This window comes from Drosophila obscura, unplaced genomic scaffold (genome assembly GCF_018151105.1).
Source record: "Drosophila obscura isolate BZ-5 IFL unplaced genomic scaffold, ASM1815110v1 contig_8, whole genome shotgun sequence".
NCBI lineage: Eukaryota > Metazoa > Arthropoda > Insecta > Diptera > Drosophilidae > Drosophila > Drosophila obscura.
The window spans coordinates 310465-330953 of NW_024542872.1; the positions used below are offsets into that span (position 1 = coordinate 310465).

A 20489-nucleotide genomic window follows, 5' to 3' on the forward strand; every position below is an offset into this window, starting at 1 on the left:
TCTACACATAAATTACAAATTACATTACACAACACTTAAATCTTAGGACTACACTTAAAAAAGCTATATACATTATATACTACATACCTTGATCTTTATTATTTTCTATATTTTCGTATATAAATTATCTTAAAGTTATGTTGGTCCGAGCTGCGGTCTCCGTTGCGTCGGCTCCGGCGGCAGCGATCGGGTTGCCGTGGCCCGCTCTTGTAGCGGGGGGCGGTGGCTTGAAGTGCAGTTGGTCCGACCTTCGGTCTCCGTTGCGTTGGCTCCGGCGGCAGCGATCGGGTTCCCGTGGCCCGCTCTTGTATCGGGGGGCGGTGATTGCCGTTTGGCAACTAGGTCTTCTACTGAAGATTATGTTGAGAGGGTAACTGCCCTCTATTTCGTTGGCCCTTAAGGCTCAACGATATAATTATGTTAATAAAGATTTTACGACTCGTGTCGGAGTTAATATGAACGCTCCGTTCATTTATTTGTCAAATCTTAGACTGAAACTTAATTCTGAACCTAACCGAAACATAGCCGGCCGCGCATAAACAGGAAATGCTGACCATGCAACATGCGGCAGAATCATGCGATCGCTTGCGGACAATGGGATTAGGGAGCCGCCCGCTACGGGGACATTTGCTGCATCAGCGTCTTTAGTATCAGACTTGGATACGTTAGGGCGGCACATGATTATTCATATTTCTTATGCGCTACGTTAGGGTGGCACATGAACATTCGTGCTTCATTTCTTATATGTTATTTCTTATGTGTTAACTTATATAACACTACTCGACAAAATTGAACTTTTTCTTCCCGCTGTGTACCAAAATGACGTTTTCTGATAGATTTCGGGATTTAAAAATGTGTATAGTACTATGTTTTTATACCCGTACTCAAAAAAGAGTTAAGGGGTATATTAGATATGTGGTAAAAGTGGATGTGTGCAACGCAGAAAAGGAAACGTTTCCGACCCCATAAAGTATATATATTCTTGATCAGCATCAATAGCCGAGTCGATATAGCCATGTCTGTCTGTCCGTCTGTCTGTCTGTCTGTCCGTCTTGTGGAGCGCCTAGATCTCAGAGACTATAAGAGCTAGGGCAACCCAATTTGGTTTCCAGGCTCATGTGATATCACACTGCTACAGGTGTATTTCAAAATTTCGCACCGCCCCTTTCCGCCCCCACAAAGGACGAAAATCTGTGGCAGGCACATTTTAAAGATACGATAAAACTAAAAGCGCAGTATCGTAGAGAATGCCCATATCTACCAGATTGCCGAATCTGAATCAGATCGGATCATAATTATAGCCAGAATGAAGAAATTAATTTTCAGTTGCTTCCTCCCCCTGCCAGAGACGCTACTCATTCTCTTTCTCGCTCGCACACTCCGCTGCTTTCAGTGCGCGAACAACCCCTAACGGAGGAGATGTAGAATATGAATGCTACATCTATAATCTACATGTTAGATGTAAAATATACATTGTAGATGTAAATGTAGATAAGAGATGTAGCAAAAAAATGTAAAATGTACAATTTTTTTTTTAGTTCTAAAATTCTGAAAAATCATAAGCTCAAAAATGTATATACTGACTTTGTACGGGTATTAGTAGAAGCGACTCACGTTCCTTCTCGTTTTTTTATGGTTTAGTTTTTCTTTAAAGAATTTTTAAAATCTTGTATTTTTTTCATGTTTGTTTTCAGAGGTAGTGCTTCTATTTTTCACATAACTTAAGTACTTTATATCTGGTTGCATAGAACTTTGCAGTTCTGAAAAACTGACAAATGCAACTATAGATCCGACCCAGATAATTTGTAGCTGCAGCTTAACGCCTGGAAGATAGTAAGATTTCATGATTTTTTGCGGTCTTTTTTTCCGACATTTTTACTTTAAAAACTCAGGAAAAGGCGAAAAAAAAATATTTCTTGGCAAACATTTTTAGTTTTAGATAGATGCATTAGGCGTCGTTTAAGGTATCGCTTGTAAGAATCGATGGATAAACGTCCAAGTTGCAGCCGTTTGACCAAAACGACTCAAAACGACTCAAAACTAGAGCTCGCTAGAAGTGGTCCCTTTTTGCAAGCAGTCATGAAAAAACCGGTTGTTCGCGGACACGCTTAAAAACGGAATCGAAAAGACCCTTCGGCATCGTTTTTTCGCTCTTCGCTCTTTGCTCAACCAACGCGAGTGTCTTGTCGCTCTCCTTATGCATTCGATCACTTGAGACACTTCGTTCAGCCGAAAGTGACTTTTGCGAATGTATGTGTGTGTGTGTGTGTTCTGCGCGCGTGCCTCATTTGTTTGTTTTCGTTGAAGCGTGTGGATCAATTACGATGAGCCGTCAGGGAAATAATAAAGTGCAATTTTTTTTTTAATTTGATACAACTGACAATAAATCGTTGTGCAACTTGTGTGGTGCAAAATTATCTGGCAACCATGTTACAAATTTGCGGCGACATTTAAATACCAAACATAAAGAAACATTCCACTCGTACAATGAAGATATCTCAAACACCGCTGAGCAACAAAAAGGAAAAAGAAAATAGCCTACGAGGCAAGTGAAACGGGTATAATTGAATGCTGGTAAAAATGTTTACTTTTTACTTTTAGACAGCGAAGGGTTTCGTGAAATTTTAAGCCCCATATATAATGCACTGAAAATGCCTACAATAACATTGAGAAATATAATGGATCATGTGCGAATGAGGCAGATATCCATAAGAGAAGATATAAAGGCTTCTGTTAAACGGAAGCTCGTATCACTTAAAATAGATGTGCCAACCAGGATGAAAAAATCCATCTTGGGTATAAATTTACAGATATTTAAATCTACACTGTCAAAAACGGAGATCGTCGTGAAAACGCTTGGGATGATCCAGCTGTTCGAGTCACATACTGGACTTTATTTAAAAAATAAAATTGTGGAGATTGTTCAGGAGTATGGTATTGAACTTGATCAGATTTTTAGGTAAGGGTTTATTCATTAAAACAAGCATAAAAGCCAATAAATGTATTTTGTGCTCAGCATTACATCCGACAATGGCAAAAACATGGTTAAGGCCATAGAGCTGATAAATGATGATGCCACAGAGAAAAGTAAAACCGATGATGACAAGGACGAAGATTTTATGGAATTGCTGGATTCCATGGCATTCCCAAACGTGCAACTTGTGAGATGCGCAGCGCATACACTACAATTGTGCGTGTACGACGTAAGTAAACAAAGCGAGATCAGCCAACAAATTTCTACTTGCCGTCAAATGTGCAAAGTTTTGCAGACCGGAAAATATAAGTACTGTGTGTTTCTGTGTTATCATACATACATATATGACAATAAATTTGACTTTATGTAGACGTACCAGAGGCACATTCCAACTCTTGATGTCACCACAAGATGGAACTCAACTTACTTGATGTTAGAAAAACTATTCGAGCTAAAGGAGTTTGTTTCTACGCAAACTAATGTCGATCTTGACATTGACTGGAACTGGGTAGAGCTTTATATTGAAGCATTTAAAGACACATATAAAGCAACACTGCAACAGGAGCAACTTGCTTACAGCGATTTTTTTATATTGTGGATGGAGCTTAAGCTTAAATGTGAAAAAAGCCAAAACTACATAACAAAAAAATTATTTGCACAACTCGAAATTCGCGAGAGTAAGTTGCTTCAAAACGAAGCCTTGTTATTAGCTATATACATGGACCCACGAATTAATTTGATTTTATCCGACCAACAAAAAATTATAGCTAAACAAAATTTAAAAAAACTTGCGTTACGCATTTTCAATTTGAATCAAGTAAGATACTATAAATGTGGTAAGAACGTAGATGTCTCGTCTTCTAGATAGATATGTGTGTAGTTATTTGTTTTTAACTAATAAAATCGTCTTTGTCTAATACTAATTAATGCACTAAGTGCTAATAATGTATTCATAATAACGTTTTTATTTATATTTTTATTAAGTCAAGTGTCACGTCAGAGCCCGTGTGGGGGCGAACAATGCACTAAGTACTAATAATGTATTCATAATAACGTTTTTATTTATATTTTTATTAAGTCAAGTGTCACGTCAGAGCCCGTGTAAACAAATGATGTTTCTTCCGAAACAAGCAGTATCGATGCTTCCGAGGAAGTCACTTGTATCATCATATTTAGATGATAAGCAACCAGAGCCTCAAGTCAATGGAGAAGAAGTACCGGACAAATTGTCTAAAATTTACATGGAAATCGAAAATTTCAATGTTGTTTTTGGCCGTTTACCACTAAATAGTGATATTAAACAATTTTATCACGAAAAAAAGTTTAAGTCGCTACAAATAAGTAAGCTGGCACAGGTGGTGTTAGCCACTCCGGCAACTCAGGTGTCGGTAGAAAGTTCGTTCTCAGCCATTAATTTTATTTTAAATGAGAAGCGCACCTCTTTAACTCCCGAAAATATTAATTCAATATTAGTTGTTAAGCTTAATTCTTAATTTAAGCGAAAAAAAAATTTGTATGCAGCTTTAATTTTTTGTTTTGTTATGAAAAATATGTGGAAGTATGGATATTAAATCTTTTAAGTTTATAAATTTGCCTATGATTTCGTATTTACATTCTCGTTCTTCGTTATCCCTTCCTCTTCCACGCTTTGCCTGCGAGGGAATATATAGTAGCAACAACAAATACCTAACGCAACTACAACAAAAAGACACTTCGTGCATGCAGCTGGCTCGTTTTGCTCAGTGACTGATGCTCAGTTGATGAGCGCCGAACGAAAGTCTCTCGCTCAGACTGTTTTCGTAGGAAAACACTTATGCTTCGTTCGCCGCTCAGCACGAGACAGCAAAAACACGATAGCAACAAAAATACATGTTCTGTTCAGAGAGAGAGCAGGTCTGTTTCATTTTTCTGTCTTTTCCGCGAGCAGACAGCATAAAAAAAATTGGTTGAGCATCTGTTTCGAGCACTGCTCAAAACTCATTTTACCTGAAAAATACTGTTGCTGGTCCAATGCCAAAGGAACACCTTGAGGTAACCAAAATTCAACCCCTTATCGTTTGCTTTGTTTCCAATTGGCAGTTGGGCCCGCAACCTTCCAAAAAGTATTTTTTCTCTATTTTTTCCCGTACTCAAAGAGTTAAGGGGTATATTGTATTTTTGGTAATGTCTGTTTGTCCGCCTGTCTGCCTTGATGAGCGCCTATATCTCAGAGACTATAAGAGCTAGAGCAACCAAATTTGGTTTCCAGACTCGTGTGATATCACACTGCTATACGCACCCTTCCGCACCCGCAAACAATGATGAAATTTTTAAGTTTAATTTCCATGCGTTAAGCTGCAGCTACAAATTATCTGGGTAGGATTTATAACTGCATTTGTCAGCATTTAATAACGGCAAAGATACTTAAGCTTTGTGAAATATAGAAGCACTACCTCTAAAAAAAACATTAAAAAAATACCAGATTTTTTAAAATTAAAAAAAAGAACGAAACCATAAAAAAACCACTACTTCGTTAAAAAATGTTAAATCCCGAAATCTATCAGAAAAAGTCATTTTGGGCCCCAGCGTAAATGTCGTGTTGACTAGTGTAATCAGCTAAACAATTGTGTACTTTTAAAAGCTCGCAATTTTTTTTTAAATTTTAAATATGTATGATTTAAAAGTAAAATTACTGTAAATTAGGTTGAGCCAAAAAATTTATTTTTTGAAATTTAAACGGGACACCCCTTATGTTATCTTGGGTTTGATAGTAATATTAAAGTTTATATTATTATCTAAAAACATTTTCTAGAAACTGCTACCGAATTTTAAGCAAGAAAATTAAAAAAAAAATTTGTTGCTGAATGAGTTGGATAATTTGGTGATATCTATTGCATATATATTAATACCATTAATATCGTCATATCAGTTATCGGCAAACCTGCTCAAGTTTTTGCGAACTAGTTCGCGAACTGATTTTATACGGTCCTGGTGTACTTTGTACTGGGGGCACCATACACAAGAGCCGTACTCTAAAATCGGACGAACAAGCGAGATGTAGAGAGTCTTCGTTATATAGGGGTCGTCAAATTCCTTTGACCACCTCTTTATAAACCCAAGCACACCCATGGCCTTATTTACCATGGTAGAAATGTGTTCAGAAAACTTTAACTTTGGGTCTAATTTAACACCAAGATCATCAACCAAGGTAATTCTCTCAAGAGAACCACCGCAGAGGCTATAAAGAGCCAAAAGGGGGCTGGAGCCTTAAAATGTCATTACTTTGCATTTCGAGGCATTTAGGTGTAACATATTTGCACAACACCATGATTGAAAGTTATTGAGATCGGATTGCAAGCGAGAGTGAAATGAAATGTCCTTATACTGGACACAAAGTTTAACATCATCCGCATACATGAGTACTCGAGAGTTTGTTAATACTGAAGGCAGATCATTAATATAGAGTGTGAATAGTAGGGGGCCTATATGGCTGCCCTGTGGTACTCCAGAAGTAACCTTAACAGGTGAAGAGAAGGAGTTTTTGAAGAGGACTCTTTGAGACCTAGAACGAAGGTAGCTAGAAATTCATCTCAAAAGATTAGGCGGAAACCCTAAAAGGTCAAGTTTTTGTGCTAAAAGGGAATGGTTTACAGAATCGAATGCTTTACTAAAATCAGTGTAAATGACATCCGTCTGCAAGTTACCTTGAAAGCCTTTAATGATAAAAGAGGTAAACTCTAATAAATTTGTGGTTGTTGATCGTCGCCTTATAAATCCGTGCTGGGACGGAGATATAAGTGATTTGCATAGATGTTGCAAGTGCCGAGTTAAAATTTTTTCAAACCTTTTTGGAATAGCGGATAACTTAGAAATACCTCTATAATTATAGAATTATATAGAATATATAATATATAGAATTATATTATATAACCTCTATACCTGTGATGGCAGTATCCGGTGGTCCTGGACATCTATTAGCTGGTGGGAGCGAAACTGAGGGGATAGTTAAGGGGTTGGGTGCGGACTCGACGGACACGGACGCTACAGACATGTCTACCTGCATACTCTCCGAAGTGACGCATTCGGCTCCCGAATCTGCATCACCAGCAGCGATCGTTGCCCTTGGAGTAGCAAACGTAATCATCTGCTGCACTAAGGGAGTGGTCGGAGTAAGTTTTTCAGATGCCGGCGGACATGAGGCAGTCGGCACTTGCAAGTCCCGCGGAGTAGACTTCTTTCGCCTCGGAGACTCAGCCAGCAGCTGTAAACTGCTGAACTGAGTGTTCATGGCCAAGAGCCGATCATATTGCTGTTTAAAGCCTACGATCAGCTCTTTGAAGCCCCTCCGCGTCTGCCTCATGAACGAACGCATGTCGTTTTCCACAGCACGGCATTCCTCACAACTATAATGTAGGCCGTTGTTTTGGGAAATGGCGTCTCTACACATTTTGCGTGCACTACGCTTTCGCAAAGCCAGCAGGGGATATTGGGCTGGTCATGGGTGATTTGCTTCTTGCAGGGTTTTTTGGCACACACGACAGCAAAATCCATAATGAAGTCTTTTATTTATTTTTTTTTACGTTGGGAAAAAAAAGTTCAAAAAAAATAGCAGTCAGACCACTGTGCAGAGCAAATGCTTAGAGCAATGCTTAAAGCGAAATTGGTAAAAGATGAGAGAGGAGAGTGGTTGCAGCAACAGCTTATAATTGAGAGAGTTACTGCACAAAAAGTTACAAAGAGCGAGAGCGAAAGAACAGTTATTGAGACTTAGGTGATAGAGAGAGTGATAGACGGCAATAACTACGACAAAGAGCGGCTAAATGTAATGAGAGGGCGTACTTACGAAAAGCAACAACACAAACACACGACTAACCGACGCACAAAATTTATTAAATAAGTTGTGTTTTTACACAATTATCAGGCATGCACCCGCGGTAAAAGTATGATTTTAATGTAAGTTAGTTAGAGAGTTAAATTATAGATAAAAAAAACACCTTCTGTTTAAGTTAATCAAGAGGAAAATGCGGAGCGCAAAACAAAAACACGTCTGGTCACTACGAAAGAGAACGAACGACATGCGTGAAGTATTGCGTGTTCAATATGAGGCAAAGGTGGCACGACCAAAACTATTGCACCGACATTAAAATGCCCGATTTGGCTTTTATGAAAATTTTCAGCGATGAGAAAAAGTTTAATTTAGACGGCCCAGATGGAAACCAGAAGTATTGGCGAGACCCCAGGCATCCCCGTCAGACTTGTTTCAGGCACAACCATGGGTGGTGGCTCACTTATGGTCTGGGCCGCCTTTAGCTCTCTTGGCAAGTCTTGAATGTGCTTCGTACCAGATCGGATGAATGCGAAGATATATACGGATCTTCTGGAAAGCGAGCTCATATCATTTGCAAAGGAGTTTGTCAATATGTCGCAACTCCTTGACAAAAAAAAATTAAATAAGGGGACCCCCTAATAACAGAGCTTTTATCGAAAATGTGAGTTGACAACATATTTTGGCTGATCAATATAATAGGTACAGTGTCAGTAATTCTTCAATATTAAGTAAATAATTTGGAAATTCTTGATTTTTTGGCCGTTTAAGGTAAATTTCATTTAGCTTAAGTAAAAACATAATCAAATAATTTGTTTTTCCTTCCAAAAAGGGATCGAAATTCTCATTGTACAGAGGAGGAAGCCCGATTGGCTCTTAGTCTGAAAAAAGAAAGAAAATCTCTTCGGGCCATTGCCAAATGAATGAAAAGATCTCATAATTTTTTAAAAAATATATTATAAAGGAAACCTAGTCAGGAAACTCGCCAAAGACCACAGAAAACAAACAAAACACTTGACCACTACATTATGTCTCTGAGCAAAAAGGCCCATTTAAGTCGTCAAAGGCTATTGCAGCAGAAATCGGACAAGAAGTTAGTTTTCCAACGATCCGTAGACAGCTTCAACAAGTCAACCTTCCAGGCAGAATAGCAATAAAGGTTCCACTTATGCGCCAAAAAAAAATATAGCCATGAGGCTAACTTTTGTTAAAATTCATCAAGACTGGGCAGGATGCGACGGAGGGAAAAAGTGGAGAAACATTTTGTGGAGCGACGAATCAAAAATAAATTTATTTGGGAATTATTGTGAAAGGAATGTACGACGCCCTAAAGGAAAGAAATTTGATCCACGTTTCACCAAAAAAAAAAAAGTCTAACATGGAGGTGGCAATATAATTATATGGGGCTCCAGACAACGAACAGAATGAACGCTGATGAATACAAATTCATATTGTAGAGTGCTATGCTACCTTATGCTCAAGAAAACATGCTCTTGCGTTGGATATTTCAAAAAGATAACGACCCATAGCACACATCAAGGCTTTTGACCAACTTTTTGCAGGAAAAAAAAATTGATTTTTTAATGTGGCCTAGTCAATCTCCCGACTTGAATCCAATTGAAAACTTGTGGAGTGCTTTAAAAAAGAAATTAGCTAAGTTTTTATTTTCAAACAAGCGAAAAATATGGGAGGGCGTCCAAAAATTTTGGTATGAGACACCTATAGAAACCTGCCAGACGCCTTTTAAATGTATGCCAAAAATAATTAAAAAGGTGACCAAAAATAGAGGTGGATACACTGGATATTAACTAGTTAATACTAATAAAGCAAAAAAAAAATATTAAATATTCATTTAACAAATTTGTATCTTAACACTTCAAGTGTACCTATTATTTTGATCAGCCTGACATCGACTCTGAAGTTCAAATGGATCTCTTTTCTTTTATAACATTATCGTATACTATAAAAAACTTTATATTAATGAAAAAAAATACTTAAAGAATAATTGGGAACTAATTTTAATTTTCAAATATCGAATAAAACTGTTTTCTGCTATGATAAAGTTTACGTAGGTGTGTGTACCTATTATTATGACCATGTGTGGATATAAATTTTACTGTGGTATAATCTACTGTGGGTTAGTATACTAAATCTTAATTGTATTTTTTACGAACCGTGAATGAAATCTCATAAGCGTGTACTTATCATTTTGACCAGTAGTGTATGTACGTAGATTTAAAAATATACAAAGAAAATGTTTTTTAAAAAATGCGAGGGTAGTTTAAATAAATTTTTTTTATTTGATATCAAAGTTAAAAAATAACCAAAAATATAAATTTAGAAAAAAATTAAAAATTAGAGTCTTTCTAACAATCAAATTTTTTGTATTGTTAAATGCCACCAAAAAATAACTTAAAAATATATATCAAAACAATAACCATACATAAATAACTTAAAAATATATACCAAAACAATAACCATACATGCCATAGTTTTCTTTTCTTTTTTTTACCTGAAATATGAAGTATGTGCATACATATTGAGTAAATGCTGCTTACTAAAAAAGTGGTCAAATTTGAATGCTCATATCTCCGAAAGTAAAAGGTCGATTTTCTTCAAATTTCCATTTTCCAAATACATTATCCAAAGCGCTCAGTAAGGCTACAGTAAGAATAATTTATGTGCCTAAAAAATATTTTTTTAAGAACAGATAGTAAAAATGTTGATCTTTAATTTGTCCTGTTTAACTTAACCAGACGCCAAGTTACATGTGTTCAAACTAGAGTGATGAAGGTGTACGAATAATATGTGTGCTTACTTTAGTACAAGTATATGAATAACATACAGCTGTGAAAAAAATAATAGCACCACCACCACAAGCAATTTTTAAATAATTGCCAAACTCACATTTTTAGCTTTAAGAAAATTGAGAATAAAAAAAAATCATATTTTATGTTAAGTTTTTAAGATATTTAAGGAACTTTAGTAAAATTCATAAAACTAGGCAAAAAAAAAATAGCACCACTTTTCAAAAATTTTAAATTAAAAAACACTCCAAAACGTTCACAGAGTTTGCCCTGAACCATTCCTTTGCTTTCTTGCTGGTGTGTTTGGGGTCATTGTCCTGTTGAAAGACCATACGAGCGGCACTTCATATTCTGCAAAGGGTAGCATTACTGTCTCCATGATATTCACGTACACGTGCTGATCCATGATGGGTTTTGTCCAATGTATTGGACCTACTCCATAGTAGGAGGCCCATACCATTACACTACACCCTCCATGCTTAATAGTTTTTGTGGTGCACTAGGGTTTGTATTTAGTATTCTTTGGACGTCTAACGTATGATCGAGATCCCTTTCCACCAAACATAACCACTTTGGACTCATCTGACCACAAAATATTTCTCCAATTTTAGGATGTCCAATTTGCATGATCCCTGGCAAACTTCATGCGCTTAATTATATGTGTCGCATTTAAAAGTGGTACCTTTCTTGGGCTGCAGGCTTTACGGTTATGTTTCCTAAGATATCTGCGAACTGTTTAGTCCGTCGCATTTATTTTAAGCTCTTTTCTAAGCTCAGTGGCAGGCTTGAAGGCATCCCTCTTGCTCTGACGAATCAGTCTTTTGACATTAAGAGGGGTCATAGATCGTTTTCGCCCGCGTGTTTCAGTCTTTTCTTCATAGTGTAAGAGGTTTTTATTCATTTTATTTGAGCATCCTACCAATCGACCAACTTCTCTGTAAGTTTTTCCATCCAATATCAATTTTAACTTTTATGATAGAAACAATGAGTTCTTAGTGAAAACTAATGAGCAGGTGCATTCTGCAAAGGCGATTCCGCGAAATACAGGTGATTCACTAAAAAAATGGCTAATGGTGCTATTTTTTTTTCGCTATTTTCGGGGGTTTTTGTTTTTAAATCCCAAAAAAATATATAGACACAAATTTGAAGACCGGTAGCGCTGTTTTTTTTATGGGGAATACCAAGCAATATAACAAAAATTTAAATTAAAAAAAATCGCAAGAGTAAGCGCATTTTTTTTGTATCAAGAACAAAATGTATTGTATTGGTGCTATTATTTTTTTCGCAACTGTATGTACATTTAATTACGTACAAAGAAGCATATACAAATATTTATAAGACAAAACCTACTAACATATCGATGTGAATATTAATTTCTAAAAAACAATCAGTATTAATCATCAATATTAGATGTCCATAGAAAACCTATGGACACCAGAAAACGCTATGTAACAACATGCACTGCACATGCACAGCGTGTTGGCTCGAGCCTAGCCATTTCCCTACGAAATGAATTGCACTATGATAATGATGTGCTTGCCCCTCTTCAATGGTTCCGCGCCGACCACTGACTTAGTAGTATGAAATAAGCGTACATTAGCAGTTGCTAAGATAGAAGCGCATACCGCACCCCTAGTAAAATGATAAAATAGTAAATACCTCGCTTGAAATAGAATCACCGATCCTGACGCATATCTCTCAGATATTCAGGCACGCTCCGGTTTCTACTTTCACTTTGCGTTTTACTATTCAGCCAAAACACATACTTTTCGTTTTCAGGTGATATGGAATCAGCAAAAGTGTGATTTATTCAGTTCTGTACTGTTAAGCCTAAAACTAGCTGCTGTTACAGCTCATATAAAAAGGCCCCTTGTTATGTTTAACAGACATTTTTTCCATCACCAAATCGGGCTGCGACAGCTGTTGGGACAAAGTCACAATTTTTTGTTTCACAGGCAAATTTTTTCAGATGCAATTTAAAGGTTGGTTAAAAAAAAATATTTTTTAAAAGGGCACATTTAACTGGTTAATGGTGTCAAATTCATGTCAAGGCATCAATGTCATTAATTTTTTTTCCATTGCAAATAAGATTCGTTTTTTTACATAAAAAGCCGTTTTCAGTTCGGCGAGGAATATGTTGCCGTATTAAAAACGAAAAGGTTTTGCGTATTGTGAATGCGGGAGCTCCTAACTTTCCGTTTTGAAAAATAAATTTTTTGTGAAAGTGAAAACCGGATACTTGACACGATTTCGCCGCTTCGAACCAGACCACCTTTTTTTGATAGATTTGGGGCTTCAAACATGCTTAGCGATAATTTTTTTTTTGTATTACAGAACTTTTTTTGAAGAATTTTTGAAATCTGTTTGGTTCTGCTTATTAGCTTTTTTCAGAGGTAACGCATCTTAAATTTTACGTATCTTACCCAGACACTTTCAAGCTTTAAGCTTTCAAATGTGATTTTCGAAAGGTTTGTCACCAATTTTAGATCTGCCCTCCATAGATTTTAATGAACAATACCTTAAACGACGCCAAATTAATGCACCTATACACAAAAAATAAAGGACACCAGTTTTTATACCCGTACTCAAAAAAGAGTTAAGGGGTATATTAGATTTGTGGTAAAAGTGGATGTGTGCAACGCAGAGAAGGAAAAAATATATAAAGTATATATATTCTTGATCAGCATCAATAGCCGAGTCGATATAGCCATGTCTGTCTGTCCGTCTTGTGGAGCGCCTAGATCTCAGAGACTATAAGAGCTAGGGCAACCCAATTTGGTTTCCAGGCTCATGTGATATCACACTGCTACAGGTGTATTTCAAAATTTCATATGCTCAAAAATGTATATACTGACTGAGTACGGGTATAAGTAGAGTCGCGTCCCCAGAAGCGACTCGCACGTTCCTTCTCGTTTTTTGTTCGACTTTTCCTGAGTTTATAAAGTAAAATTTTCGTAAAAAATAACGCTCAAAAATCATAATTTTTGCATTTGAAAGCTTAATATTTCTCAAACGGTAAGCTAAGATACTTAAGTTCAAAGAAGTGCTACCTCTAAAAAGCCTTTACAAAAAAACCTTCAGTTTTGTCGAGTAGTGTTATTTGTCTAGGACAGCTAAGTTAAGACTGTTTCATCACTAAAGATGTCATAGTGCCACTCATGGCTCGAAAAATTTGGGCCAACATTTTTTTGTTTTTTCAAGGGGACACCCCCAATTCTGTTCCTCGTTATTCAATAAAATTATACAATTCTTTTCAAATTTGTATACCCGTACTCAAAAAAGAGTTAAGGGGTATATTAGATTTGTGGTAAAAGTGGATGTGTGCAACGCAGAGAAGGAAACGTTTCCGACCCCATAAAGTATATATATTCTTGATCAGCATCAATAGCCGAGTCTATATAGCCATGTCCGTCTGTCCGTCCGTCCGTCCGTCTTGATGAGCGCCTGGATCTCAGAGACTATAAGAGCTAGAGAAACCAAATTTGGTTTCCAGACTCATGTGATATCACACTGCTACAAGTGTATTTAAAAATTTCGCCCCGCCCCCTTCCGCCCACACAAAGGACGAACATCTGTGGCAGGCACAGTTTTAAAGATACGATAAAACTAAAAACGCAGTATCGTAGAGAATGCCCATATCTACCAGATTGCCGAATCTGAATCACATCGGATCATAATTATAGCCAGAATGAAGAATTTAATTTAATTTTTTTTCCATTGCAAATAAGATTCGTTTTTTTGCATAAAAAGCCGTTTTCAATTCGGCGAGGAATATGTTGCCGTATTAAAAACGAAAAGGTTTTGCGTATTGTGAATGCGGGAGCTCCTAACTTTCCGTTTTGAAAAGTAAATTTTTTGTGAAAGTGAAAACCGGATACTTGACACGATTTCGCCGCTTCGAACCAGACCACCTTTTTTTGATAGATTTGGGGCTTCAAACATGCTTAGCGATAATTTTTTTTTTGTATTACAGAACTTTTTTTGAAGAATTTTTGAAATCTGTTTGGTTCTGCTTATTAGCTTTTTTCAGAGGTAACGCATCTTAAATTTTACGTATCTTACCCAGACACTTTCAAGCTTTAAGCTTTCAAATGTGATTTTCGAAAGGTTTGTCACCAATTTTAGATCTGCCCTCCATAGATTTTAATGAACAATACCTTAAACGACGCCAAATTAATGCACCTATACACAAAAAATAAAGGACACCAGTTTTTATACCCGTACTCAAAAAAGAGTTAAGGGGTATATTAGATTTGTGGTAAAAGTGGATGTGTGCAACGCAGAGAAGGAAAAAATATATAAAGTATATATATTCTTGATCAGCATCAATAGCCGAGTCGATATAGCCATGTCTGTCTGTCCGTCTTGTGGAGCGCCTAGATCTCAGAGACTATAAGAGCTAGGGCAACCAAATTTGGTTTGCAGACTCATGTGATATCACACTGCTACAGGTGTATTTCAAAATTTCATATGCTCAAAAATGTATATACTGACTGAGTACGGGTATAAGTAGAGTCGCGTCCCCAGAAGCGACTCGCACGTTCCTTCTCGTTTTTTGTTCGACTTTTCCTGAGTTTATAAAGTAAAATTTTCGTAAAAAATAACGCTCAAAAATCATTATTTTTGCATTTGAAAGCTTAATATTTCTCAACCGGTAAGCTAAGATACTTAAGTTCAAAGAAGTGCTACCTCTAAAAAACCTTTACAAAAAAACCTTCAGTTTTGTCGAGTAGTGTTATTTGTCTAGGACAGCTAAGTTAAGACTGTTTCATCACTAAAGATGTCATAGTGCCACTCATGGCTCGAAAAATTTGGGCCAACATTTTTTTGTTTTTTCAAGGGGACACCCCCAATTCTGTTCCTTGTTATTCAATAAAATTATACAATTCTTTTCAAATTTGTATACCCGTACTCAAAAAAGAGTTAAGGGGTATATTAGATTTGTGGTAAAAGTGGATGTGTGCAACGCAGAGAAGGAAACGTTTCCGACCCCATAAAGTATATATATTCTTGATCAGCATCAATAGCCGAGTCGATATAGCCATGTCTGTCTGTCCGTCTTGTGGAGCGCCTAGATCTCAGAGACTATAAGAGCTAGGGCAACCAAATTTGGTTTGCAGACTCATGTGATATCACACTGCTACAGGTGTATTTCAAAATTTCATATGCTCAAAAATGTATATACTGACTGAGTACGGGTATAAGTAGAGTCGCGTCCCCAGAAGCGACTCGCACGTTCCTTCTCGTTTTTTGTTCGACTTTTCCTGAGTTTATAAAGTAAAATTTTCGTAAAAAATAACGCTAAAAAATCATTATTTTTGCATTTGAAAGCTTAATATTTCTCAAACGGTAAGCTAAGATACTTAAGTTCAAAGAAGTTCTACCTCTAAAAAACCTTTACAAAAAAACCTTCAGTTTTGTCGAGTAGTGTTATTTGTCTAGGACAGCTAAGTTAAGACTGTTTCATCACTAAAGATGTCATAGTGCCACTCATGGCTCGAAAAATTTGGGCCAAAATTTTTATTTGTTTTTTCAAGGGGACACCCCCAATTCTGTTCCTTGTTATTCAATAAAATTATACAATTCATTTCAAATTTGTATACCCGTACTCAAAAAAGAGTTAAGGGGTATATTAGATTTGTGGTAAAAGTGGATGTGTGCAACGCAGAGAAGGAAAAAATATATAAAGTATATAGATTCTTGATCAGCATCAATAGCCGAGTCGATATAGCCATGTCTGTCTGTCCGTCTTGTGGAGCGCCTAGATCTCAGAGACTATAAGAGCTAGGGCAACCAAATTTGGTTTGCAGACTCATGTGATATCACACTGCTACAGGTGTATTTCAAAATTTCATATGCTCAAAAATGTATATACTGACTGAGTACGGGTATAAGTAGAGTCGCGTCCCCAGAAGCGACTCGCACGTTCCTTCTCGTTTTTTGTTCGACTTTTCCTGAGTTTATAAAGTAAAATTTTCGTAAAAAATAACGCTCAAAAATCATTATTTTTGCATTTGAAAGCTTAATATTTCTCAAACGGTAAGCTAAGATACTTAAGTTCAAAGAAGTGCTACCTCTAAAAAACCTTTACAAAAAAACCTTCAGTTTTGTCGAGTAGTGTTATTTGTCTAGGACAGCTAAGTTAAGACTGTTTCATCACTAAAGATGTCATAGTGCCACTCATGGCTCGAAAAATTTGGGCCAACATTTTTTTGTTTTTTCAAGGGGACACCCCCAATTCTGATCCTTGTTATTCAATAAAATTATACAATTCTTTTCAAATTTGTATACCCGTACTCAAAAAAGAGTTAAGGGGTATATTAGACTTGTGGTAAAAGTGGATGTGTGCAACGCAGAGAAGGAAAAAATATATAAAGTATATATATTCTTGATCAGCATCAATAGCCGAGTCGATATAGCCATGTCTGTCTGTCCGTCTTGTGGAGCGCCTAGATCTCAGAGACTATAAGAGCTAGGGCAACCAAATTTGATTTGCAGGCTCATGTGATATCACACTGCTACAGGTGTATTTCAAAATTTCATATGCTCAAAAATGTATATACTGACTGAGTACGGGTATAAGTAGAGTCGCGTCCCCAGAAGCGACTCGCACGTTCCTTCTCGTTTTTTGTTCGACTTTTCCTGAGTTTATAAAGTAAAATTTTCGTAAAAAATAACGCTCAAAAATCGTTATTTTTGCATTTGAAAGCTTAATATTTCTCAAACGGTAAGCTAAGATACTTAAGTTCAAAGAAGTGCTACCTCTAAAAAACCTTTACAAAAAAACCTTCAGTTTTGTCGAGTAGTGTTATTTGTCTAGGACAGCTAAGTTAAGACTGTTTCATCACTAAAGATGTCATAGTGCCACTCATGGCTCGAAAAATTTGGACCAACATTTTTTTGTTTTTTCAAGGGGACACCCCCAATTCTGTTCCTTGTTATTCAATAAAATTATACAATTCTTTTCAAATTTGTATACCCGTACTCAAAAAAGAGTTAAGGGGTATATTAGATTTGTGGTAAAAGTGGATGTGTGCAACGCAGAGAAGGAAACGTTTCCGACCCCATAAAGTATATATATTCTTGATCAGCATCAATAGCCGAGTCTATATAGCCATGTCCGTCTGTCCGTCTATCCGTCCGTCCGTCTTGATGAGCGCCTGGATCTCAGAGACTATAAGAGCTAGAGAAACCAAATTTGGTTTTCAGACTCATGTGATATCACACTGCTACAAGTGTATTTAAAAATTTCGCCCCGCCCCCTTCCGCCCTCACAAAGGACGAAAATCTGTGGCAGCCACAACTTTGAAACTAAAACGCAGTATCGTAGAGAATAACCATATCTACCAGATTGCCGAATCTGAAGCAGGTTGGATCATTATTATAGCCAGAATAAAGAAATTACTTTTCAGTTGCTTCCCCCGCCTCCACCAGCCAGAGACCCGCTACTCATTCTCTATATCGCTAGCACACTCTGCCTCGTTATGTACGCGAGCGCCCTCTAGCGGAGGAGATGTAGAATTTAAATGGTACATTTAGAATCTTCTTGTTGGATGTAGAATATACATAGTAGATGGAAAGTAGATAACAGATGTAGCAAAAAAAAGTTAAATGTAAATTTATTTTTTAATTCAAAAACTCTAAAAAATCATATGCTCCAAAATGTATATGCTGACTGAGTACGGGTATAAGTAGAGTCGCGTCCCCAGAAGCGACTCACACGTTCGTTTGTTTTGTTTTTTAATTACTGTTAAAAAATTAACGATTGTTGAATATCTGGAAGTTCAGCTGAGGTTGATATATTTAGTTAACTACTTTGCAAAAACTTGAGCAGATATTTTACGGCCAATAACTGATTAATGACGATATGAATGGTATCAATATATATGCAATAGATTTCACCAATTGCACTACTCGACAAAATCCAACTTTTTTTTCCTCAAGGATCCAAGCCAACTTTTTCGGATAGATTTGGGACTTTAAATGTTTTTTAAAGGCTATGGTTTTTTTTTCTATGGCAGAACTTTTTTTTTGAAGAATTTTTGAAATCTGGTATTTTTTGTAGCTTTTTCAGAGATAGCGCTTATTTTTTCACGAAACTCTAATATCTTACGTCTGGTTGTAAAGAACTTTGCTATTTTGAAAAGATAATTAAAACAGCTACAAAGTAAGCCTAAACGTTTTGTGATTTACCTTAAATACCTTAAACGACGCCTAATTCATCCGTCTATCTAAAACTAAAAATGCATGCCAAGATTATTTTTCTTTCGACTATTCCAGAGTTTTTAAAGTCGAAATTTAAAAAACTACACCATAAAAAAAAACCATAATTCGTTAAAAATTTTTAAACAACGAAATCTATAAGAAAAAGTCATTTTGGGCCACAGCTTAATTGTCGTGTTGGCTTGTGTTATTCAACTCATTCAGCAAACAAATTTTGTTTGAATTTTCTTGATTAAAATTTTTTGTAAAATTCGGTAGCAACCTACCTCTAAATAATAAAAAATAAATAAAAGTAACAAAACTAGGGGGTTGTCCCGTTTGAATTTAGAAAAAAATATTTTTAGCCCAGCCCAATGTAAGTACATATATGTATGTACTCAGCCTTGCATAACTTAAAATTTAGTTTGCAAGCATTTGGTTTAGACACCATGGAAGCGTGCTTAAGGAACCGATTGTTATATAAAATGGTGACAGTTTTCTTGTAACTAAAAGACCCATATCATCCTTAGTTTTGTCCGATATTCATTATATCATCCGCAGCAAAACGTTGTATTTAGTTTACCGACCCCTTCGTGTATACAATTTGTACTTGGATTTTTAATATAATTTTAAATGCAGTTCCAATGCTAGCTAAGTATTTTTGCAATATGTATCTGTGATTTTCGCCCCGATTTCATGAATTCCTTCTCCAGGAGCAAGCAAACTAGTTCCCAAAATAGTTACATAAAAAATTGAAAATAATAGAAAACTTGTGGACAATTTTAGATTCTATCGCAAATTATGGGATAATATTGAGTACCCAAGTTATTGCTTGATTAACTATATTTACATATTTTTTTTTGTATGACGTACACGAGAATATGATTTAAATACAGTTTTGTCTCTACCTATAACAGGTTTATCGAATATCTTTGCCGACTTTTTCGCTCTCTGGACATATCTTACTTTGGTCGTTTCCATTTGATTAGTTGCCGGAACCGAAAATATTTAAATCTGTTTGCTAACACATTTCTAAGATCTACTGCTAAAGTACTGAAATTACTTAACATATTTAACATTAATATTTTATATCTTACAGCCCTGCTGAAACCAGCCTGCTAATTAAAATATTGGGAAAGGGACTGGTAAACACAAAATTATCTCTTGATATTCAACAAAAAAATCCGAATTCACCCCTACATTCTGTAAAAACTTTTGAAGCATTACATCTGTAAGTTAAAAAAAATATGTGAACACTATGCTTCAAGATTTGTTTTTATAGGAAGAAGGAACTGTTAAAGGGAATTTACGCAATGGGCTTTAACACGCCATCGAAAATACAAGAGACTGCTTTGCCCACGCTCCTTGCAGATCCACCACAAAATATGATAGCCCAAAGCCAGTCTGGAACAGGAAAAACGGCTGCCTTTGTCTTGGCAATGCTTAGTCGTGTGAACGTTGAGTTAAATCACCCTCAGGTACTACAAAATTAAATAGGTATTTTAGCTTCGTGTCAATGTACATATGTAACAGCCAGAAGATAGCGTTTCCGACCCCAAAAAATACCTCAGTGAAAGAAGTTTATGTGCACTTTTTAATTTGCTTATATTTTCTATAAACGTAACCGTATATTTTTTTTAGGTATGCAAGTTTGTACTCTTATCTATTATAAAGATCTATCACTCCAATGTTCCTCTTTGCG

General features: G+C 36.3%; 2 protein-coding genes across 2 annotated transcripts in view; both read left to right on the top strand.

Moving 5' to 3' along the window:
• Nucleotides 1–20489, top strand: part of LOC111077100 (DEAD-box helicase Dbp80) — a 75508-nt gene that overhangs the window by 2767 nt on the left and 52252 nt on the right. Inside the window, exons 3-4 of the mRNA XM_041595790.1 lie at nucleotides 19887–20018; nucleotides 20070–20265. Of these exons, the coding sequence (XP_041451724.1) occupies nucleotides 19887–20018; nucleotides 20070–20265 (328 nt within the window). The remainder of the gene's footprint in view (nucleotides 1–19886; nucleotides 20019–20069; nucleotides 20266–20489) is intronic.
• Nucleotides 2014–3970, top strand: LOC111077103. The gene is made up of 2 exons (XM_041595791.1): nucleotides 2014–2959; nucleotides 3017–3970. The coding sequence occupies exons 1-2, from the start codon at nucleotides 2652–2654 to the stop codon at nucleotides 3342–3344; spliced, it is 636 nt and encodes a 211-aa protein (XP_041451725.1). The 5' UTR covers nucleotides 2014–2651; the 3' UTR covers nucleotides 3345–3970.

What these genes read in the sequence shown, in the direction of transcription:
- LOC111077103 (XM_041595791.1), top strand. Translation starts at nt 2,652, where the DNA reads ATGCCTACAATAACATTGAGAAATATAATGGATCATGTGCGAATGAGG. An exon ending in GAACTTGATCAGATTTTTAG is followed by an intron (nt 2,960 to 3,016) that starts GTAAGGGTTTAT and finishes TTTTGTGCTCAG; the next exon opens with CATTACATCCGACAATGGCA.